Here is a 21,270-nt window from a genome sequence, read left to right as displayed (position 1 = left end):
AATTGGATTTTAAAACTACTCAGGGTTATGATCTTTATTGTGGAAATTAGGGTTTATTTTGATCTAGCTAAAAGCTTTTATTGCAATGAATGTCTCACATTAGCGAAGAATACCTTTAAATAGGCTACATTAGAGAAGAATACTACGAAAAAAACCATGGGTTGATAAAACTTGGAGCCCAAAAACCTCCATCCATAAATTTACTATTTTATCTCAATTTTATTTTAATAAATTAATTATGAATTTTTTATTTTTTGTTTTTAATTTTTTTATTTTATTTTATTTTTTATTTTATTTTAATTTTAATTTTTTTAATGTAATTTGACCATTAGAGAAGAAGACCATGGGCTCTGAAAACCTCGAGCCCAAAAGCCTCCATCCATAAATTTACTATTTTATCTCAATTTTGTTAAATTATTAATAATTAATTGTTATTATTTTTTTAAATTTTACTTTCATTTTATTTTTATTTTAATGTAATTTGACCATTATGGGAAAAACCATGGGTTGCAAAAACCTGAGCCCAAAAACTTCTGGTAATTACTATTTTATGTCAATTTTATTTTCACATCTAAAATCTAACATCTAACGCCTACACATCTACCCCATACCAGGTTGTAGTGTGCCTCTCGGCACAATGAGAAATTTTGCAAATGTGTGTATAATAATTTGGATTCATATGGATGCAAATGAATTATGTCATTGTAACGCCCTCCACCCACATTTACCCAAGCTAACTGATCCACTGGGGTAAACATGTGACGAGATGCTACTATGATGTGATTCAACTCCCCATGTATAGTTAAAGAAGTGAAACAAATATAAAAAACCCATTCTGACCTTCCGCACATGTTACAGAAACTTCAGGAGCCAACCAACCCTTCCAGGAGACGAACCCCTAAGACAACTTGACATTTTACTGATCTGGACCCTCAGTCGCTCCCATGACAAGCCATGAATGCGACTAAGGCCTTCCAGTTGCTCCCACAGCAAGGCATGCCAGCGACTGGAATTTTTCAAACAATTTTGTGCTAGCGACCCCAAATTCTGAGCTACTTTTTCAGGGCTGGATCTCAAGCCACTGCCCAAAACTTCATGAAATTTTCAAAATGATAAATAACAATGGAATAAGGCTACTAATGCAATCACTGGTACAAGCACTTGATTTGACCCCTACTAGCCATGAGGTAACCTACAGGTCATAACAATAGATCTAAGCATACGGGTCTCATACTTATTTGAGATTCGTGAAGAAGCATTGTTGCCTTATCACAATAGTTGCATTATCATCTATTAGGTCATATATTCATTGTACATTCATTTGCTAATCAAATCATGATGAGAGAAATACATTTTCTTTCTCACCTACATTCTAAGGCCTTGTTCTTTTCCGCTGCCATTTACCTTTAGCTTTGTCTTTCCCTTTCCAACCTCGCTGAGATTTTGTCTTGTGCTTTGATTGCTTATAACAATGTTTCAATTTCCCAATCACTTCTTCAAGTGATCGAGGCTCACCATACTCAATTCAATCTCTAAATGCTAATGGAAATCCCTTGACAAATCTCTGAACTTTAGCCTTCTCATCCTTAAGATATGGTACATACCTCAATAACTCAAAGAACTTAGTCGTGTACTCCTCATCTATCATCAATCCCATCTTTAGCTCATAGAATTTTTTACTTTGTTGTCGTAATACTGTTACCGCTCAAATTAGCAGGAGATCCCTAAAGGGCAAATGCTAGGCCAAGGGCAACAAATGGAGACATAGCCCATTGTCACCTCAGCTAAGGCTCCCTTCTATTTATGGATTTTCACAGATGGGAGGAGACACAGTATATTATGGAGTCACCAATGAAGGATAAGTCAATGACATGATGTGGAGTGACCCAAATAATCCCTTTCTTGGAAGAGTTAGAAAGATAGAGCTCGCTTGCTTTCTAAGCAAGGTAGAATGTCTTCTAGGGAAAGGAAGGGAGGATTTGAGGGTTGGGTTTATGGGATACGACTTATGAAGGAATTTCCCAATCCCTAAAATCCATATTGAAATTTGTATCCCATATGGTTCTTGTAGAATTGTCTTTTCAAAGGAACGGGACCACACAGGATCAAGTGGACCCAATATAGGGTAAAGAAGAAGAGTATGGCAACCAATGATTATTCCTAGCCTAGACAAGGTTGGAAATGGATCAAAGAAAGAATATCCACTTAAAGGTTTGAATTGATCCAACAAGGTACTAGCCCTTGGGGATGCTAGGGCAAAGTTTGATCCCAAAGCTAGGGCTTGGCTTTTCTCGCAACTCCACCGTATGAATAGCCTCAAATTTGGAGGAGGTCTTGAGGAAAAACCAGCGCAGGACACCTAAAGGGATCGAACTTTTTGGATGGGTAGTTTGTCGGGAAAACGATGCCCTGGGTGACCCAACTTGGCTAGACCTAGGGAAAGGTGAAAAAGATGTGATTTTAGGTGACCAACTCTTGGTAGATCAATGCCTTAGTCTTGGGAGAATGGAGTCTATGATGAATATGAATGAGGACCTTTGGTTCTTGGTCAAGGAGGCCTCAAGACTACTTTGCTAGCCTTCTAGGTCAAAGAGAGAAGCTTATCAAGATCAATTCGTTGTGAGAATTACCCCTAGGAGATTTCGTTCACATTACATGGCCAATACATTGAGAGATGCTATAATAGAGACAAAATTCCATAGTTTAAAGCAGTAAATGCATGCAGCAATTAGCCCTAAAAATAGCGGAAATCTCAGTCCAATGTATATGACAATAAAACAAGAATAACATTAAAAGCATGTACTTACATGTAACAAATATATCCAACCATCCACAATTGACAAGAGAGAAGCTCCAAGATAAGATTGACCAATATCCACACATCAAAATTCATCCATAAAGCTCCAATTCATCCTCTAGAAAAAGTGTGAAATTCTCAAGAGAGAAAAAAAAATCCAATCCAAAGTGATGATGACTAAATGAACTCATCTCACTTGTATTTAAAAACTAATTAGGAGTTCGAATTAGCCTCCTTGGCCTACATGAGCCCCAAAAATAAAATAATGTTCTAATAATTCAACTTTTGGTGACAAGCCCACCAAACTAGCTCATAAATGAAAGAATAAGCCTCTCAAGGGGTCAAATAAAAATCCATGCATGTCATAGGGCCCTCTAAGAAGTCTAATGAGGTCCACGGGTGCCATAATGAAGAGTAGGACCCTCAAAAGTAGTGGACAAGGCGCTGGCCCCTTGTAATAACTTGTGGTGATCCAAATGACATGTGGGGGCACACAAGTGTCCTCATGGGTATCCAAACAAATCGAAGATGCTTGTAGGTCGTCTGCAAGGGCTAGGATGATGGTGTAAGTGATTCCACATCATCGTGTAAGTTCTGGATCATCTGCCAAGTGTATCGTGCAAATCTAGGGCCAGTTGGGCATGATGGATCAGGTGCATCTTTCTCGTCCAATAAGTAAACCATGAGCAATCTTTGAATGGCTGTGGGGATCCATGGAATGCGTTCTACTATTGTGGAGGCCAATGGCTCTCAACGCACACCCTACAAGTGCCAATGTAGCCCTCTAAAGGATTAGGATAGCGTATAGGGAGACCAAACCCAAAATGGATACCATCTGCAATCCTGCATAAGATCCAATAAGTCCCCAAAGCTTCCAGTACAACAGGTCATTAGAGAAATAGAGCAAATGAGCTTACCTAATCATGGACCACAGGTGGGGACTTCATAATGGCCTTCCCTTCCATAATGGGCTTTGGGATGTGCCAATGTCTCCTAAACTCCCAATGGGGTTAACCAAGTACCCTATTAGGTGGTTTCTACTTCTAAAGGAGATAATATATTCAAGGTACATCCGTCAAAAGGTGGTGGCATGTGGTAGATAGGTGAATGAGGTAAGGAATGAGAAGGGGTAGCCCTGGGTCACATGCTGGGGCACAAGGGTAGCTAATAAGAGGGAAGCCCACACTTGGGTTTATAAGGTGTAGGAGGGAGCAATCATGGTACATGAGGTGCCCCGGCCTTGATTTTTCCACCCTTATTTATATGTCTTTTGTCTTTTTATGATTTGATTTGATTAACTGCTCGGGGCTCAAGGGGTAAGAGCATGATGCATAAGATATAGCAGTGAATACCCTCTTTTAAGGTAGGGCGGTTCATTGCCCACTAGGGGTTGGGACAATCATGGGTTCCTTTATGATGAAGGAGGTTCACGGAACCTGTAGGAACCAGGGTGATGGCCATGATGATGGGGTAGAGCTCATGTATTGGCTTTTACCCACGTGCTAAATGTGATTGTCCCATCCATCTTTTGCAATTTGTGGTACATTTTCCTATTGAATGTGGCCAAATATGCTTTTATCTTTTTTTTCAACTGCATCAACCTCTAGGCACCATTCCAAGCCATGACCTAAGGTGTGGGCAAGGGGAAGGGGCAAGCTAACCCTATGTGGACCCAGTGGAGGAATGTTGACCCAGGTGGGAGAGATGATGAATCCGACAATAATGAGTGGAAAGGAGGTAATATAAGTGGATAAGGGAGCGGGACCACGCAACCAAAGTCAGAGTTTCCTATGAAATACCATCCCTAAGTCCAAATGGTCAGTGAAAGAGATCCTACGAGACTAGAATGCAAGGTTAATATCCAAAAGGGGTCTAGGGGACAAAGGCACAGACCTAACCCATTCTTTTCGCTGAATCCCCCCATTAATCCATGCCCAGAAGTTTTCGTGATAAGCAAACTACAATACTCAATTACTGTTGGGTCCCTATAATACTAGTGATTACCCCATTACTATTGTAGTTATACCCCTTATTTATATTGTTGTGCCCCTATTACCCACATATTGTTATTTTTGTGCCCCATAGAATCCCTCTATTATTATTTTTGTGGCTTTATATTATTATTGTTAGGTCGGCTGGATTATATTGTGACTCCTTAGACTCCTATATATAGAAAGGAGGTTTTGTCATTTGTATCATCCAAGAATTGTTCATTTATGTAATGTAAAGGAGGTTGCCCCCTCGAAGAGGCTGAATTCTAAGGCGTTGATCTTTCTTTTCTATCTTTTCTTGAGCTGGTTTCATAACATTTGGTATCAGAGCTTTGGATTCTAGGGTTTCGCTGCTCCAAACAGGTCATAGTGGCATTTTCGCTATAATTTTTTTCTGTGACGTTTCAGAAGTCGCAAAAAAAACCCATTTGAGAAGAAATCGCGCTGAACCTTGGGTCCGAATTTCAGAGTTGTTAGCGCGATATTTTCGGAGATATGATTTGAGGAAGTTGGTCTTTTTGCAGACTCCTGAATTACACTCAAAACAGGTGACCTGGGGAAAATCGTCATAACTTTCTTCTGAGCATCGGATTGAAATTTCGTAAGAAGTTACAGAAAGAGGACGGACTGTAGTTTTCTTTTATATATTTTTTAGATTCAAAGGTTGAAACAGTGACACGTGGCACGTCGTACAAGTTCGCTCTACTGAACTAGTCTATAATCAAGTCACTGTGGGAGATTTCGCATAACTCTTCCTTGGAGAATCCAATTTGGGTCAGACTTGTGGCATTGGAAAGAGGACACAGAGGACTACTACAGGTCACAAATTCAGAACTAGATAATCAGAAAGTACAGAGATACATCAGAGGCAATATCGAGCTCCTACAAAGTGAAAAAAGGTGTGTAGATTTTCTTTAATTTTTGCTTAAGCTTGGTTTGAAAATTTATTTTGAAGGAATTCAAAGGGCATAGTAGAGAATTATTATCGGTAACTGATGCCCCGAGGAAAGAAAATGCAAACACCTAGTAAGGAACCTGAAAGCTCTAGCATGACTCATGAAGAAGAAGAAGAAATGCTACATGATATATCAAAATTACAAGAACAAGTGCAACAAATGTCACTTGCACAAAAAACAACAGAATCTAAAATGGATGGTTTAAGGAAAGATGTAGAAGCTAAGATGGACGGTTTAAAGAAAGGTGTAGAAGCTAAGATGGATGGCATGGAAGCTAAGGTGAATGGCATGGACACTAAAATTGATGGCATGGATGACAAGATGGATAAGTTGCTACAAGAAATGGTCACTAAGGGTGAAAGAGTACTAAAGGAAACTCATGATGAGAACAAAAGAAATGTTAATCATGATTCCATAGACTCTAATGTTGGATCGAAGACTCACCATGTTCCAAAAATCGATATGAGGAAGTTTGATGGCAAGGATCCCGCCACATGGATATTACAGATGGAGCAATTCTTCGATCTCAATAATGTGCAAAACACACAAAAGGTACGTATGGCAACTTTATATTTGGAACCAAATCAGTTTGTATGGTATCAATGGCTTTGTTCTCGTAAACAATTTATCACTTGGGCAATTTTTACGGAAGAATTGATAGCACATTATGAGGATACAAAAAGCAACACTTTTTTTAGCCAATTGATAAGTCTCAAACAAAAGGGTTCAATAATGGAGCACATTGAGGAGTTCCAAAAATTGAACATAAGGGTAAAAGATATTCCAGAGGAGCATAGGATTGATGTGTTCATAGGGTCTTTAAAGGATAATATCCAACATGATGTGCGCCTTTGGGAACCTGATTCATTAGAGAAGGCATTCAGGTTAGCAAGAAAAATGGAAAGCAAAATTATGGCAACTAGGAAGCATACCATTCACAACTATAAAGACGGAAGTGTTGTTGCCCATAGTCTTCCACAACCTACAAGGTTGACACCACAACAATTGGAAGAAAAAAGAGCAAAAGGGCTTTGTTACAATTGTGATAGCAAATACATAAAGGTCATAAGTGTGCTGAGAAGAAATTATTCTACATAGATTGTGAAGAGGAAGAAGAAAAGGAGCAAGAAAGGTCAAAAGAAGAGGATATATTCCAGGAACAAAGCCTAGATGAAGAACAAATAAATCCGACCATATCTTGTAATGCATTGGCGGGAATTACCACTCCTCAAACCATCAAGATAGAAGGACAAATCAAGAAGAAAAAGGTAATAGTGTTGATTGATTCAGGAAGCACCCACAATTTTATTCATTGTAGGGTAGCAAAAGAATTGAATTGCTTCCTATATCCAGCACCAGAGTGTCAAGTGATGATTGCAAATGGAGGAACAATAAATTGTTCTGGAAAGTGCCATAATATCAAGCTATCCATGGGAGAATATGTATTGACTAGCCCAATGCTTTCCATTCCAATGGGAGGTGCTGATGTTGTACTAGGAGTCCAATGGCTACAATCCTTGGGTACAATAGCTTTTAATTTTCAAGAACTTTTCATGAAATTTTCTGTGGAAGGAAAGGAAGTTGAATTAAGGGGTATTGCAGGGAAACCAGGAAAGATAATCAGCTCTAATGGCATGACAAAGCTTCTAAAAAAGGAGCAAAGAGGTGTAATTGCACAATTATGTTCGCTAGATGTTTCCACATTGGAATCATCTATTTCTCCAGATCTCCAAAAAGTCCTGGACAATCATTCCAAGGTATTTGAGACTCCCAAAGGTCTCCCACCTATGCGTGATCATGATCATGCTATTCATCTGATTCCAGGAAGTGTTCCTCCAAACATCAGGCCGTACAGATATCCATATGTCCAAAAAAGTGAAATTGAACGTATGGTTGCAGAAATGCTAGAGGCTGGTATAATTCAACCGAGTCAAAGTTCTTTCTCAGCTCCAGTAGTATTGGTGCACAAGAAGGATGGATCATGGCGCATGTGTCCAGATTATAGGGAGCTCAACAAGCTCACTATTAAAGATAAGTTCCCCATTCCTGTCATTGATGAATTACTGGATGAATTGCATGGATCAATTTACTTCACCAAGTTGGATCTTCGTTCGGGATATCATCAAATCAGAATGAAGATTGAAGACATTCCGAAAACGGCATTTAGAACTCATGAGGGTCATTATGAATTTTTGGTCATGCCTTTTGGCCTTACCAATGCACCTTCAACATTTCAAGGTTTGATGAATTCAATTTTCAAACCATTCCTTAGAAAATTTGTGTTAGTATTTTTTGATGATATACTAATCTACAGCAAGTCTTGGAAGGATCATGTTGAACATGTTGACAAGGTGCTACAACTATTGGAGGAGAAACAATTATATGCAAAAAGATCCAAATGTTTCTTTGGAGTCCAGGAGGTGGAATATTTGGGTCATATTGTATCTCATGAAGGAGTTAAGGTAGACCCTAGCAAAATTAAAGCCATTAAGGAATGGAAAATCCCCACATCCATAAAGCATCTGCGAGGATTTCTTGGGTTGACAGGGTATTATCGCAAGTTTGTTAAGAATTATGGGAGAATAGCAGCACCTCTAACAACATTATTGAAGAAAGATTCATTTTCATGGACTCCGGAAGCAACAAAGGCCTTTGAACATCTTAAAGAGGCAATGTGCCAAGCACCGGTCTTAGCTACACCGGACTTCACAAAAACCTTTATTGTGGAATGTGATGCTTCAGGAAATGGAATTGGTGCTGTTCTAATGCAAGATGAAAGACCCATTGCTTTTGAAAGTCGTCCAATCAAGGGAAAGTTTTTAAGCAAAGCTATTTATGAGAAGGAAATGTTGGCAATACTCCATGCACTTAAGAAATGGCGACCCTACCTAATGGGAAGACACTTCAAGGTAAAAACGGATCATGATAGCCTTAAATACTTTTTAGAACAAAGATTATCCTCTGAAGAGCAACAAAAGTGGGTCACAAAGATGTTGGGTTATGACTTTGAAATCATCTACAAAAAAGGGAAGCAAAATGTGGTGGCAGATGCACTCTCAAGAAAGGATGAGGATGTGGAAGCATTGTTGTGTGCCATTTCTATTATCCAACCAGATTGGATAAACGAAGCAAAGGAGGAATGGAAGAATGACGAAGAAGTGTGGGCACTTATTCGAAAGCTACAACAAGATTCCAGTACTTCTGATACATTTAGCTGGAAAAATGATTCGTTATGGTACAAAGATCGCTTATACCTCTGTAAGAATTCCCAGCTAAAACAAAAGATTCTTATGGAATTGCACACTTCTCCCTTAGGAGGGCACTCAGGATTTTTAAAAACTTACCACAGGGTTAAGAAGGAATTTTTTTGGGATGGCCTTAAATCAGATATTCAAAAGTTTGTGGCGGAATGTTTGGTTTGCCAACAAAATAAAGTTGAAACAATTAAGACACCGGGTCTATTACAACCTTTATCCATTCCAAGCCAACGTTGGGAGGAGGTTTCAATGGATTTTATCACAGGTTTACCCAAGTCTGAGGGAAAGAGTGTCATCATGGTGGTAGTTGACAGACTTACCAAGTATGCACACTTTTGTGCATTATCACATCCATTTAAAGCCAGTACAGTTTCTACTGCATTTATGGAAACAGTTCAAAAGCTACATGGAAACCCAAAGATTATTGTAAGTGACAGAGATCCCATTTTCACTGGAAATTTTTGGACAGAATTATTTTCTTGTCTTGGTACTCAGTTAGCTCATAGCTCATCTTATCATCCTCAATCTGATGGGCAAACTGAGATAGTAAACAAATGTTTGGAAGGATATCTTCGTTGCTTTGTATCTGATAAACAGACACAATGGGTCAAATGGTTGCCTCTGGCTGAATGGTGGTATAACACTTCCTTCCATACAGCAACAAAAATGACCCCATTTATGGCACTTTATGGGTATCAACCACCATCCATCACATCATATTTAAGAGAAAATTCTAAGGTTCAAGCAGTGGAACATCACATCGAACATCAACAACAAGTCCTCCAACTCTTAAAGGATAACCTCGTGTTGGCACAAAATAGAATGAAACAACAGGCAGATCAACATCGCAGTGAAAGAAGTTTTGATGTAGGTGATTGGGTATTCCTACGGCTACAACCATATAAGCAAATGTCCCTAAAGCAAGCTAAGAAGGATAATAAATTATCACCAAAGTATTATGGTCCGTACAAGGTGTTGGAAAAGATTGGTACTATGGCATACAAATTGGAGCTTCCTGCAGCTTCTCGATTGCACCCAGTTTTCCATGTTTCATGTTTAAAGAAGGTTATAGGCGACAAGCTCCCAGTTCAAACAATATTGCCAGAACTTGACGAGGAAGGAAAAATTATATTGGAACCGGAAGCAGTCACAGAAACAAGAACTCGACAGCTACGAAATCGATCAATTTCAGAGTATCTTATCAAGTGGAAGAACTTATCCGCTGAAGATTCCACATGGGAGGATGAGAATTTTATGCAGAAGTATCCAGAACTACTCAAGCGTTGAGGACAACACTTTTTTGAAGGAGAGGGGCATGTTGGGTCCCTATAATACTAGTGATTACCCCATTACTATTGTAGTTATACCCCTTATTTATATTGTTGTGCCCCTATTACCCCCATATTGTTATTTCTGTGCCCCATAGAATCCCTCTATTGTTATTTTTGTGGCTTTATATTATTATTGTTAGGTCGGCTGGATTATATTGTGACTCCTTAGACTCCTATATATAGAAAGGAGGTTTTGTCATTTGTATCATCCAAGAATTGTTCATTTATGTAATGTAAAGGAGGTTGCCCCCTCGAAGAGGCTGAATTCTAAGGCGTTGATCTTTCTTTTCTATCTTTTCTTGAGCTGGTTTCATAACAATTACCAAATGACAAGGCATACCTTTAGGTTCGGGAGGCCCACCCTCAAACATACGATCATGGAAAATGGGCGAGAGAGCACATTTTTGGCTCAGATGGTGGAGAAATGGCACAATGAGCAAGCTAGTGGTTGCACGGGGCTGTTGGCTGCTGGCTAAGGACCATCTTGGAGAAAACAAAATTCTCCTAGGGATATCACCCACAAAATGGTGGGTAACAAGTACCTCTTTGACAAGTACTTCTTCCTTAAAAGTCTCTTGAATTCATGCCAACTCAATTCTTCTGTCCTACTGTCACTAACCTGTTTCACATCTTCCCACCAAATGTTCATATTCTCTGTGTATTCATGCAACTCAAAGAATTTCTTCATCCAAAGTAAACATGCCTTTGCATCCTTCGGCTTCTTCAAATCTCCATCAAAGGTAGGTGGCTTGGCTTTCTTGAACTCATCTGGCAAATATCCCCTATCACGCCTCCTATACGGATGATAACGATGACGATCATAGTGTCTGTCAAAACCAGAACTAGAATAGAACCTGTGTCCATCACCTCTCCTATCTGGAGTATCCAAGAGCCTACCATCTCAGATCATGTCATCCCTATCCGACTTGTGCCCACCGTGATATCTACTGCCATATGTCCCATTATTCATGTCCTCTTGCCCATGGCTGATCCTAAGCGGTCCCTCTCTCTGAAAACAAACTATGAAGAATGACTGCATTAAATTTTGCTTATTTCTCCTGAGCCTGAATGATTTTGTCATTATCTGCTTTGCAACTTCTTATTTCTGCCTTCAAACTTCTTAATGTGTATATTATATCAAAAGAGTGCCCAACACCACGTTGCTCTTCTAATCCATATGGAGAGTCTCGTGAACTATAGTCTACCATCTTACTAGTCATCTTTGATCTTCTTCCTGCAAGTATACCATGTCAGCTTAAACCAAAACATAACATAATCAACATAACTCAGTATAGTTCAGGGGAGGATATCACGTCTGCAAGATCAACCAAGTTAGCGCAATACATGTATAAATATAATCATATCAATACATAAACATCATTTCAACCATCAGTCAGTTACCATGCATGACCATACCAATCACATACCATGATCCTATGCACGACAACTATAACCATCTCAATGTATGCATAACAACATATAAGCATTGACATGCATAACCAATGCATAACCGACATACACTCATGACAAATACATCCAACAACAACACCATCAACTTTCACATGGCGACATGACTGCGACCATGACCAATACCATGCATACACCACAAGCACATAGACCAGAACACATATGCAACCAACATGTATGCATGACCAATATACCGCCCATCCAGTCCAAGGGCTGAACCATGCTCTGATCCCACTCTTTAATGCCCTCCTCCCACATTTCCCCAAACTAACTGGGGTAAACATGTCACCATAGGCTACTATGATGTGATTCAACTCCCCATGTATCGTTAAAGAAGTGAAACCGACAAAAAAAAAACCATTTAGACCTTCCACACATGCTATAGAACCTTCAAGAGCCAAGCAACCCTTCCAGGTGACCAACCCCTAAGACAACTTGACATTTTACTGATCTGGACCCTCAGCCACTCCTGTGACAAGCCATGAATGCGACTGAGGCCTTCCAGTCGCTCCCACATCGAGGCATGCCAGCAACTGTGGAATTTTTTAAACAATTTTATGCCAGAGACCCCGGATTCTAACCCACTTTTTCAGGGCTAGGTCTCAGGCAACTACCCAGAACTTCATGAAACTTTCAGAAATGATAAATAACAATGGAATAAGGCTACTAATGCAATCACTGGTACAAGTACTTTATTTGACCCCTACTAGCCATGACAAGCATTTCGTCAAACATGTCACAAATATGTAACCTACAGGTCATAACAATAGATCTAAGCATACGGGTCTCATACTTATTTGAGATTCGTGAAGAAGCATTGTTGCCTTATCACAATAGTTGCATTATCATCTATTAGAGCATATATTCATTGTACATTCATTTGCTAATCAAATCATGATGAGAGAAATACATCAAGTCTATCATAAAACATACTCATAACCAGCATATAACCAACAAAAATAACAAGGATACAACAGCCATAAAAATCACATATGAACCAGTACATTTACACATGAAATACCAAGGAGAAGGAGCTCTTATTAATGAATGCATAAGCCAACCAGGTCTGGGACTTCCACAAACCACCCAACCATAGATTGGGCTGAACCAAATCTTTCTTTCATCCAATCACCCCCGTGCCATATTCCAAGCATGAATGTGGGACTCACAACAAAACCAATCCAAGTTTCCTCAGGCTTTACCACAATCCCCACCGGATCACTAGGCCCTAAACAAGCATGGATGCCTCCAGATCTCTCCACCTACACTGTGAGGAATTTTCCTGTCTCCTAGTCTCTAGGCTTTACCATATATCCCGCCATTCACTAGTCGAGGATTCCTAGGCCTAATCGAGACTCCACCCGCCAGGCTTTATCGTGTATCATGCCATTCACCGGTCGAGGATTCTTAGGCCTGATCGAGGGCGCACAGCTCTAGGATTTACCGTATATCCCACCATTCACTGGTCAAGGATTCCTAGGACCACCAAGGTACACAAAATTCGACTTTACCGCAATCCCACCTTCTCTGATCCAAGGATTCCTAGGCCTTGTGTTCTCCTTCAGAGACCACCTCACTCAGTTTCAAAACCATCCGGCAATCTAGCTTAACCAAATAAAAGAAAACCCATCACACCATGGCTATCTGGAAATGGGAAGACAAGGCTGAAAATCATTCTCAAACCTGGCAAAACCCATGCCAATGACAGCAAGATAACCAAATACACACATGCATGCCAAATTTAACAAGGAAATCACACATGCAAATTGATACCTACAGGCAATCATGTTGTAGCCGCTTGATCTTGCTCTTCCTTGCTTGATCTTTGCTTCCCTTTGCCTTCTTTGTCCTTCGCTTTCCTTGATCCAATGCTAGAGTGATCCAAGAATGCTCTAAGTGTCCAAGAGTGTGAGAGAGAGAATAGAGAAAGCTCCAAAACTGAACTGACAAAAGAAGGTACCCATTGATCGTCAGAAGCATTTATATTAATGAGGCTTCTATTTTTTTCAGTTTTCCGTTATTTTCATTCATTTTCCTTCTCACATGCAACCTGTGACCTTTCACCTTCCTTTTCTCCTAATTTCCATTATTTTCATAAATAAAATGTCAATTAATGTCTCATGTCTTTCCAAAGTCTTTGTCTTTGTCTTTGCCAATTTCCTTAGCCATAATAAACCAAATGAACACCCACACTAGGATGTGTTGCCCAACATCCAACTTGGAATCCATGTCACATGACCTTGGTTATTATTTTGCCTTAATTAACTTTATTACATGGAATTTTGACCAAGGTTGTTACAATCATTTTCAAAATTTTAATATTTTATGTATTTTTTGGTCAACGAACCTTTTGGTCTAGTTCTAATAACATTGTTGAGGATGTTGCAACCATTTTCCATCAAGAAAGCAAGGGGAAATCTATTGTTTTCATTGTCATGATTCATCTCATGAGATACATTTATTTTTTGTTTGATATGATTTTGTATCATTCTATTAGATCTTATGACTCAGGGCAAATACCATATTTCAATATCAATATCTAGTGTAACACTTGACATCTTATATATTGATTTACTTTCATATTTATGTAGCAATGTGTTTGCTTGATGCTGATCTTATTTTAGAAGTTAAATAATTGAAAAAAAATGATTATTTGTGTATTTTTTTAAGTTCCGCGATAATTTTCGATATTTTGACCAATATTGCTGATAATTTAAATTTTGGACCCTCGACAATAAATTGTTGATAACGATAATTGTAACATTGCTTCCTAGACCTTGACATGCAATTCATATAGAGCCATTCTTTTGCACAAAATCTTGATTTCAAATTTGGAGTGTTAAACCATCTATGGGACATCCTTAAGTACAAACTTTACAGAAGACTAGAAATCTTCTTTTAGATGATTCAATAAATAGATTGCTTTATCCTGAACATAATATAATTGACCATTTGACAAATGTACAAATAGAACGAGTATGAATGCTCCAAAAAGTTGAACAAAAATGACACGATAAGAAGAAAGAATAAATTTTAAAGTACCAAAAATGCTCCACTAACACTAGTAATCTCTATAAAAAACTATTGTAAATAGTGAGTCGATGACACCACTAAAAACACAAGTCTCCAATGACTAGTAAGTACTGCAAACGCCAAATTAAAACCCTTCCCATTTATTTCCCTGTGTTCAATTTGGGGCATGGTCCAATGCTTATTGTAGTAGTATCTTTCACAATAACATGAACTACGATGAGCTAAACATAATTTGACAAAACCTAATGACATCAAACTTGACCTTGAAAAGTGACTAAATGACAAACCAACATGAAATATACCTGCACAGAATAAACTCATATTTAACATCAATCAAATTGAAAGTTGATTTGATTATAAAAGGATAAAAATTAATAGAATATGGAGCTCGTTATAATTGTAATGTGATCCTAAGTCAGTTGGATCGTGATAGGATCGATGAAGAAGCATTGTTGAATGAAAATGGATTACTAAATCTCTCAAGTTAATAAAACACTTTTGGTATGCCAAACTAAAATTTGAAGTAATTAGCTTTTTCTATTTGTTTTCACAAAAACTTACAGAACAAATCGTAGTATATACTATGAAAAGCTAAGCCATTGGATAAAAGAAGAAGACAAGTGAAATAGTAAAATACAAACATACCTGTGTATCTCTTTCAACCATTTATCAATACAAATTCTATGAAATTCGTGATGACAAGGAAGCACCTTGATACAGTCTCCTTCTTCATACTCCATAAGACATATGTAGCATCTGACAATTACCAACAACTAAAAAATAAAGGCAAAGCTTAAGGCTTATTGGTATATTAAAGAAAATTGTGTAGTAAAAAAATGAGCAGAAATATCCAAAATAACGAAAACAAGACATTGTTGATTAAGCTTGCAAAAAGACATTGTTGGATTTTTTAAGTTTGCAACTATTCAAACTCAAGAAAGTCGTTGAAAATAAAACAAGCATATAGACAACAGAATCTACATATAAAGTTAAACCCATGTGTAGGAGGAAGGAACGAATGGAAAAGAAAGCCAAACTACTCAGATATCCAACATTGCTAAGAGTCAGTGTATTATTCAAATAAGAACCAAACAAAAGAAATTGTAAAGTAAATATCCCTTGGGTTCGCATCTTACCTAAACTCATATTAGCATGCATAGAACCCGAGACTACAACAGTAGTGGATAAAAGACCAAATCATAAACTTATCCACAACAAATTGGAACTACTTAGCTGATCCATAGCATACCAATAAATAAATTTTCAACCTGTTGCACCTATTTTGTCACAAGTTCAAGGAAGTAGTTGTGCAAATTTTGTTCAAAGTTCAAAATCATCAGCCAGCACTTTGATGTACCATTGTAAACCCAATTTCTGCAAATTGTAATGTAAATGATGCTAGTACGATCGTTTAATTATTAACAACCTAGGTAAGCCTTTGAATTTGATAATAAATTTCATCCTAGGAGGTTTTTTAACCTCACCGAATTGTGCGTGTTTTTAAACATGAACAATCGGTAAAGTTTTTTTCGCTCCAGTTTCAACCCCAAAGCTAGGGTGGAGTTCATAGTCAAAGTCTTAGGTGAGTCCTAGTGTTATATCGAGTCTTTATAAAAGTGGTTTGGGAATAATTTAAGCTATTTGGCTAAATTATTTTATTACAGATCACTTGGTCTACTAGATCATATTTTGTCACGGAATTGGGTAATTATTTTGACGATCTATATGTAAAGAGGTATTCCTCTTTTGAGGGTTGAATTATTGTAATATCTTGATATAAAAAATATTTTAGTGCATGGTCTCTCATACTTAAACACCATGACTAAAATATTTGAAGGTGGAAAATAATTAATCCCCTCTCGTGTCAATTTATTAATTTTTCTAGAAAAAATAAAATTAAATCCTAAGCCAGAAAATTAATTAATTTAGAGTCAAAAAATAATTATAGAGAAATTAATTTCTTCAAGTGGAAAAATGTGTGGGTCAAAAAGAAGTTAATTTTTGGAGGTCCCCACCAAGGCAAAAATGGATATTTTAAGAAAATTGAGCCCTTGGACCTTAGTGGTTAAGTCAAAGTCAAAATTTTGGGGAGATTATTCCAAAATATTTATTTTTGAATTAATAAAAAATGGTTCTTAAGAGAAATTCGAAAAATCCTCAAAAATAAATATCTTTGACGATGGAAATAAATATCTTCGACGATTTTTTATCAACGGTCAAGATTATTTTGACGTGGATCAAGCCAACTAACCAGTATTTTCCACTTGGAGGATTTCTCTATAAATTAGAAGTTGTTTTGCTTCTCAGGTCAGGATGAAAATTCTAGCTCTGGTCTATGTAATTTTGTAAACGCTAGTATTGATCCATTGATCTCTAAGAACATTTGAGATCATAATAAAAAGACTTTGGGATTCAATTCATGGCGTTCTTTGTACATTGATCTGTAGTACATGTTGGTTATGTGCTTTCCTATATTGTGCTAATTTTTTATATAAACTTGTTATTTCATTTGTCGGTGATAAGAATATTCCATTGGTAGATTTTGGGTCTATTTTAGGTGCTCTGATTCACCATATGTCTAACAAGTTTGCTTGAAGAAATATATAGAGATTTGCAAGTACACCAGCCCTTGGGCTCTAAGTTCACAGAATTTGGAGAAGAGTCAACCTTGTTTGGGCTATGGGAATTTTTATGTGATTTTCTTACTTCGCTAAAGGTTGTGGTTAATACTATAACTTTCGAAAACACACTGATCTAGTGTCATTATTAAAAAAAATATTTCTCAGAAAAAAACATTTTACAAGCATTGTATATGTGTAAATAAGTGTAAATATTGTGTAAAATCATTTTTTCTAACCCTTGTTTTGCAACAATTGGGGTTTCAGGTTTATTTTAAATTTTGTATATATTAGGGTTTTCGGGAAATTTTATTTCATTTGTGCAGGTGATCTCTCAAGCTAGATCTGAAATTTTGGAAGGGTTTCAAGGGCTTCTAGCCTTGGAAAATTTTTGTTGGGGTTTCTAGAGGTGGATCTAGACCTAGGAAGGCAAGATCCCCCTCTATCTCTCCCCCAAGCTCAATGCTCAAGCCTAAGGAGAAGACGTTGGCCCTCAAGGAAGATTTTGTGGCAATTTGCGATGAATTTTGAAGATCTAAAGCGAATTTGAATTGTTTTATAGGAGTTCGAATTTTTTTTTGGGCCTCCTAGGCCTAGCATTTACCTCCATTATCCTAACCGCGGCATTTTCTTCCTTTCTTGGCAGTCTCTTGGCCTTGAAACCCTTGTCGTGGGCCCCATTACCCCTGTCGTCTTCCTTTCTTGGAAGTTTGCAGCCTTGGCTAGGCCTCTATGCCCTTGTCGTGGGCTTCTAGCCCCTCCACTATCATATGCCCCCTCTGTTGCAACCTCCTATCCTCCTCGGCCCTCTCCCTTTCATATTTTTCCTTGGTCGCAGGCCTCTCAGCCTTCCTCCTCCCTCCTCGGACCTCTCCCTTTCATATTTTTCCTTGGTCGCGAGCCTCTCAGCCTTCCTCCTCCCTCCTCAGCAACCCCTTCATCCCTTGCGGCATCCTCCTAGAGGCTTATCTCCATAGGTTGTAGGCCTTAGGGCCTCCATCTAGCCTCACGGCAAGCCTCTTAGGCCTTTTCTCCTAGCCGCTAGCCTCTCTAGCATTAGGGTCCCCTCTTCTAGCCCTCATCTAGCCACTTTTGCCTCATCTCAATCATTATTTGGTTATCATTTGGTTTTTTGGAGCTATACTTGGTGTTTTGCAGAGATTTTGGATCAAATTGGTGGTTGCAAGTGGTCATTCCATAGGAGAAGTGTTGGGCAATCTCTCTAGCCATCTACAAGGCCTAGAGGCCTAGTGGTTTGCTTCTTCTAGCCCTTCTTTCCTCACTGTTTTGTTTTGCACCTCTGATCATTGCATTAACAGTGGTAAAAGTTTAAAACTCTCATAAAAGTGACATAAAATCATTGATAAAACACCTAACATACTTGCAAAGTCACTTACGAAAGATTGGGCATTCACTGTTTAGCATAATTTATAATTTATATTGACTGTCATACTGTTTTGAGAAGCATACTAAAGTCTAATCTTGCTTGACAATGGCTCTTGAAAGTTCTAAAACTCATCAAGGCATTGGTCCCTTGTTTTCCCTTGCATATGGTTTGCACCTTTTGTTTGGCAGAGTGGTTTCATTGGGCTACCCTTTAGTCTATCATTGGCTGCCATCATTCACATTTTAGCATACCATTTTCTTCTTGCATTCATTGACATTTCACTTCTTGCACCTTCAGTGCTCTTGTCTAATCATTTGCAAGTATTGGGCTAAATTTGGCATCTTTTGGTTACTGTTGCATAAGTTGTATAAGGTTCATAAAATTGTTTCATATGAAAAGGATTGTTAACATTTAAGTTGCTAAAGGGATTGATAATTGGCCAAGTTGTTTTGTTGTTTCATAATAAGAACACTAACACATCGTTGTCTCTTGTGAGTTCCATAAGCGAAAAAGGTTTCACTTAATAAGCTCACTTGCATAAGCACATAAGCCTAAAGTCTAATATCTTGTTAACATTGCTCGAATTGATTGGATATTGGCATCTCTTGTTTGTATTGAAGATCTAATTATAATTTTGGCATTATCTTAACTTGGAAGGCTTCTAAGAGCATCAGTCATCTAATTGTCTATTTCCTGAGCAATTGTTATCATTATCCTTTTCATTCTTGTGGTTGTCTCATATAAGCATTAAAGAACATTGGCTAGTTGTTTTAAGTAATATCATGGATAAGTGCTTTAGTATCTTTACTTGTCATCATTATCATTATTGTTTCATGGTTAAATCTAATGTGGATGACAATTTCATCTTTGACGTATTGATGATTTATTTATTAAGAGCATTTATCTTGTTGTCATTTAATACTTGGGCCATTATTTCTTGGCTATCTCTTGTATTATTGTGGCCATTCGTGATATTGAGCACTTCATCTTGTGTTTAAGATTGTCTTTCATTCATCAAGTACTCCCGTATGATAACTAAATTTGTAAATCAAAGTACTTAAAATCATAAGTAATCTTAAATCAAGAGCACTCAACTATCTTGTATTGCATCTTAGGCCTAGATTTGCATTAATCAACTTACCTCCAAGCCTAAGCTTGGTTGATAGAAAGATAGGGCCACTCTTCATCTTGTAGCTTGCAAAGGATAGACCCTCTCTAGTGGTTAAAACCAATGTTATCATAACTAAACCGGTGATCGAACCAAAAAACCTTGTGGACCAAGAACTAGTCGGAACTAGTAAAAAACCAGATTTAAAAAAAACACACACACACACGTAAAATATTCATATTTTAAAGAAAAACATATATATTCATGTGCATCCATATGAATCACACCATTTATACACAAATATGAAAATATTCTCATTTACATAGCAAGGGTCACATAACCAAAATAGCATCGAGTGCAATCAATCTCTGAACGGAAAAAAATCAACAAATAGGATCTAGATGGCCTCTAACATCCAAAAAAAATGATCCTACAACAAATGCCTACATATCATCAAAACCATTGCCTATATTAGCATCTTCGTCATCAATATAACCATTTAGGTATTAAAATAAGATAGAAAAAATGTAGCATGTCATGTCAAGATTTTGTTTGAGTGATACGTACATTTTTAGTAGAGTCGTGATAGAGGAGTCCGACAACCAATGCCACTAACATCAAAGTACATAGAGGGCTTGGTGCTCTTTATTAAATACTAGTTCCACACCCTTGTACATGACAAAATCCAATGGAAACGTTGAAATCCCCCGAATCCTAAAATCCTGAAAAACTGTTAATTCTACTGGATTTTGAGTGAAATCTAAAATTCTACTTTCTTAATATGATATCCAATGAGGTTGGAACCACTCTCAAACATCCTGATTAATTTCATGGTAATGTTACAAATTTAAGTAAAAGGAAGAAAATAAAAGATAAAAGAGAATGTCACTTTTACTTTAAGAATTTAACAATACCCTGAATTCCATAGCAATACTAGGGCCATAGGCTTGATTATTAGGCTGAGGGCCATAAGCTTGAATATTAGGCTAGCGTAGGGGAGAATTAGAAGTGAGCCAACCAACTGAAAGATTCAAAAAAAAAAAAAAAAAAAGGCAATTTTTTTTTTTTTTTTTTGGAACCAGACCTGAATCGATCGGTTCGACGAAATAGGCCGGATCGGTACCGAACTGGGGTTCTATTACATAACCAGTCGGTTTGGTACGAAATCGGCCTATTCCGGTTCAGACTGGTTTTGGGCCAAAAACAGTCGAACCGGCCGGTTCCGATCCGGTTCTGATAACACTGATATTAACCATAAGAACATTAAATGAGACTTTTCATCTTTTCATTAGATAGCCATGCTATGAATTGGTTCATAGACTTAC

General features: G+C 37.8%; 1 protein-coding gene across 5 annotated transcripts in view; it reads right to left on the bottom strand.

The window, feature by feature from the left end:
• LOC149183510 (uncharacterized) overlaps window positions 1-21,270 on the bottom strand; it is a 145,946-nt gene that overhangs the window by 49,766 nt on the left and 74,910 nt on the right. For 4 of the 5 annotated variants that reach the window (XR_016257708.1, XM_089418751.1, XM_089418750.1 and 1 more), the window contains exon 6: window positions 15,478-15,588. The exons of the other annotated variant lie outside the window; for it this stretch is intronic. Coding sequence is in view for 3 of the 4 variants with exons in the window: in XM_089418751.1 (XP_089274877.1) it covers window positions 15,478-15,588 (111 nt within the window). In the remaining variant the exon portion in view is untranslated. The remainder of the gene's footprint in view (window positions 1-15,477; window positions 15,589-21,270) is intronic. 5 annotated transcript variants of the gene reach the window in all.

Source organism: Pinus tabuliformis, chromosome 3_2, assembly GCF_031772625.1.
Source record: "Pinus tabuliformis cultivar Carrire ecotype Pingquan chromosome 3_2, CPIR1, whole genome shotgun sequence".
Taxonomy (NCBI): Eukaryota; Viridiplantae; Streptophyta; class Pinopsida; order Pinales; family Pinaceae; genus Pinus; species Pinus tabuliformis.
Note: the sequence above shows the minus strand (reverse complement) of the source record. Positions and strands in the feature narration are given on the sequence as shown.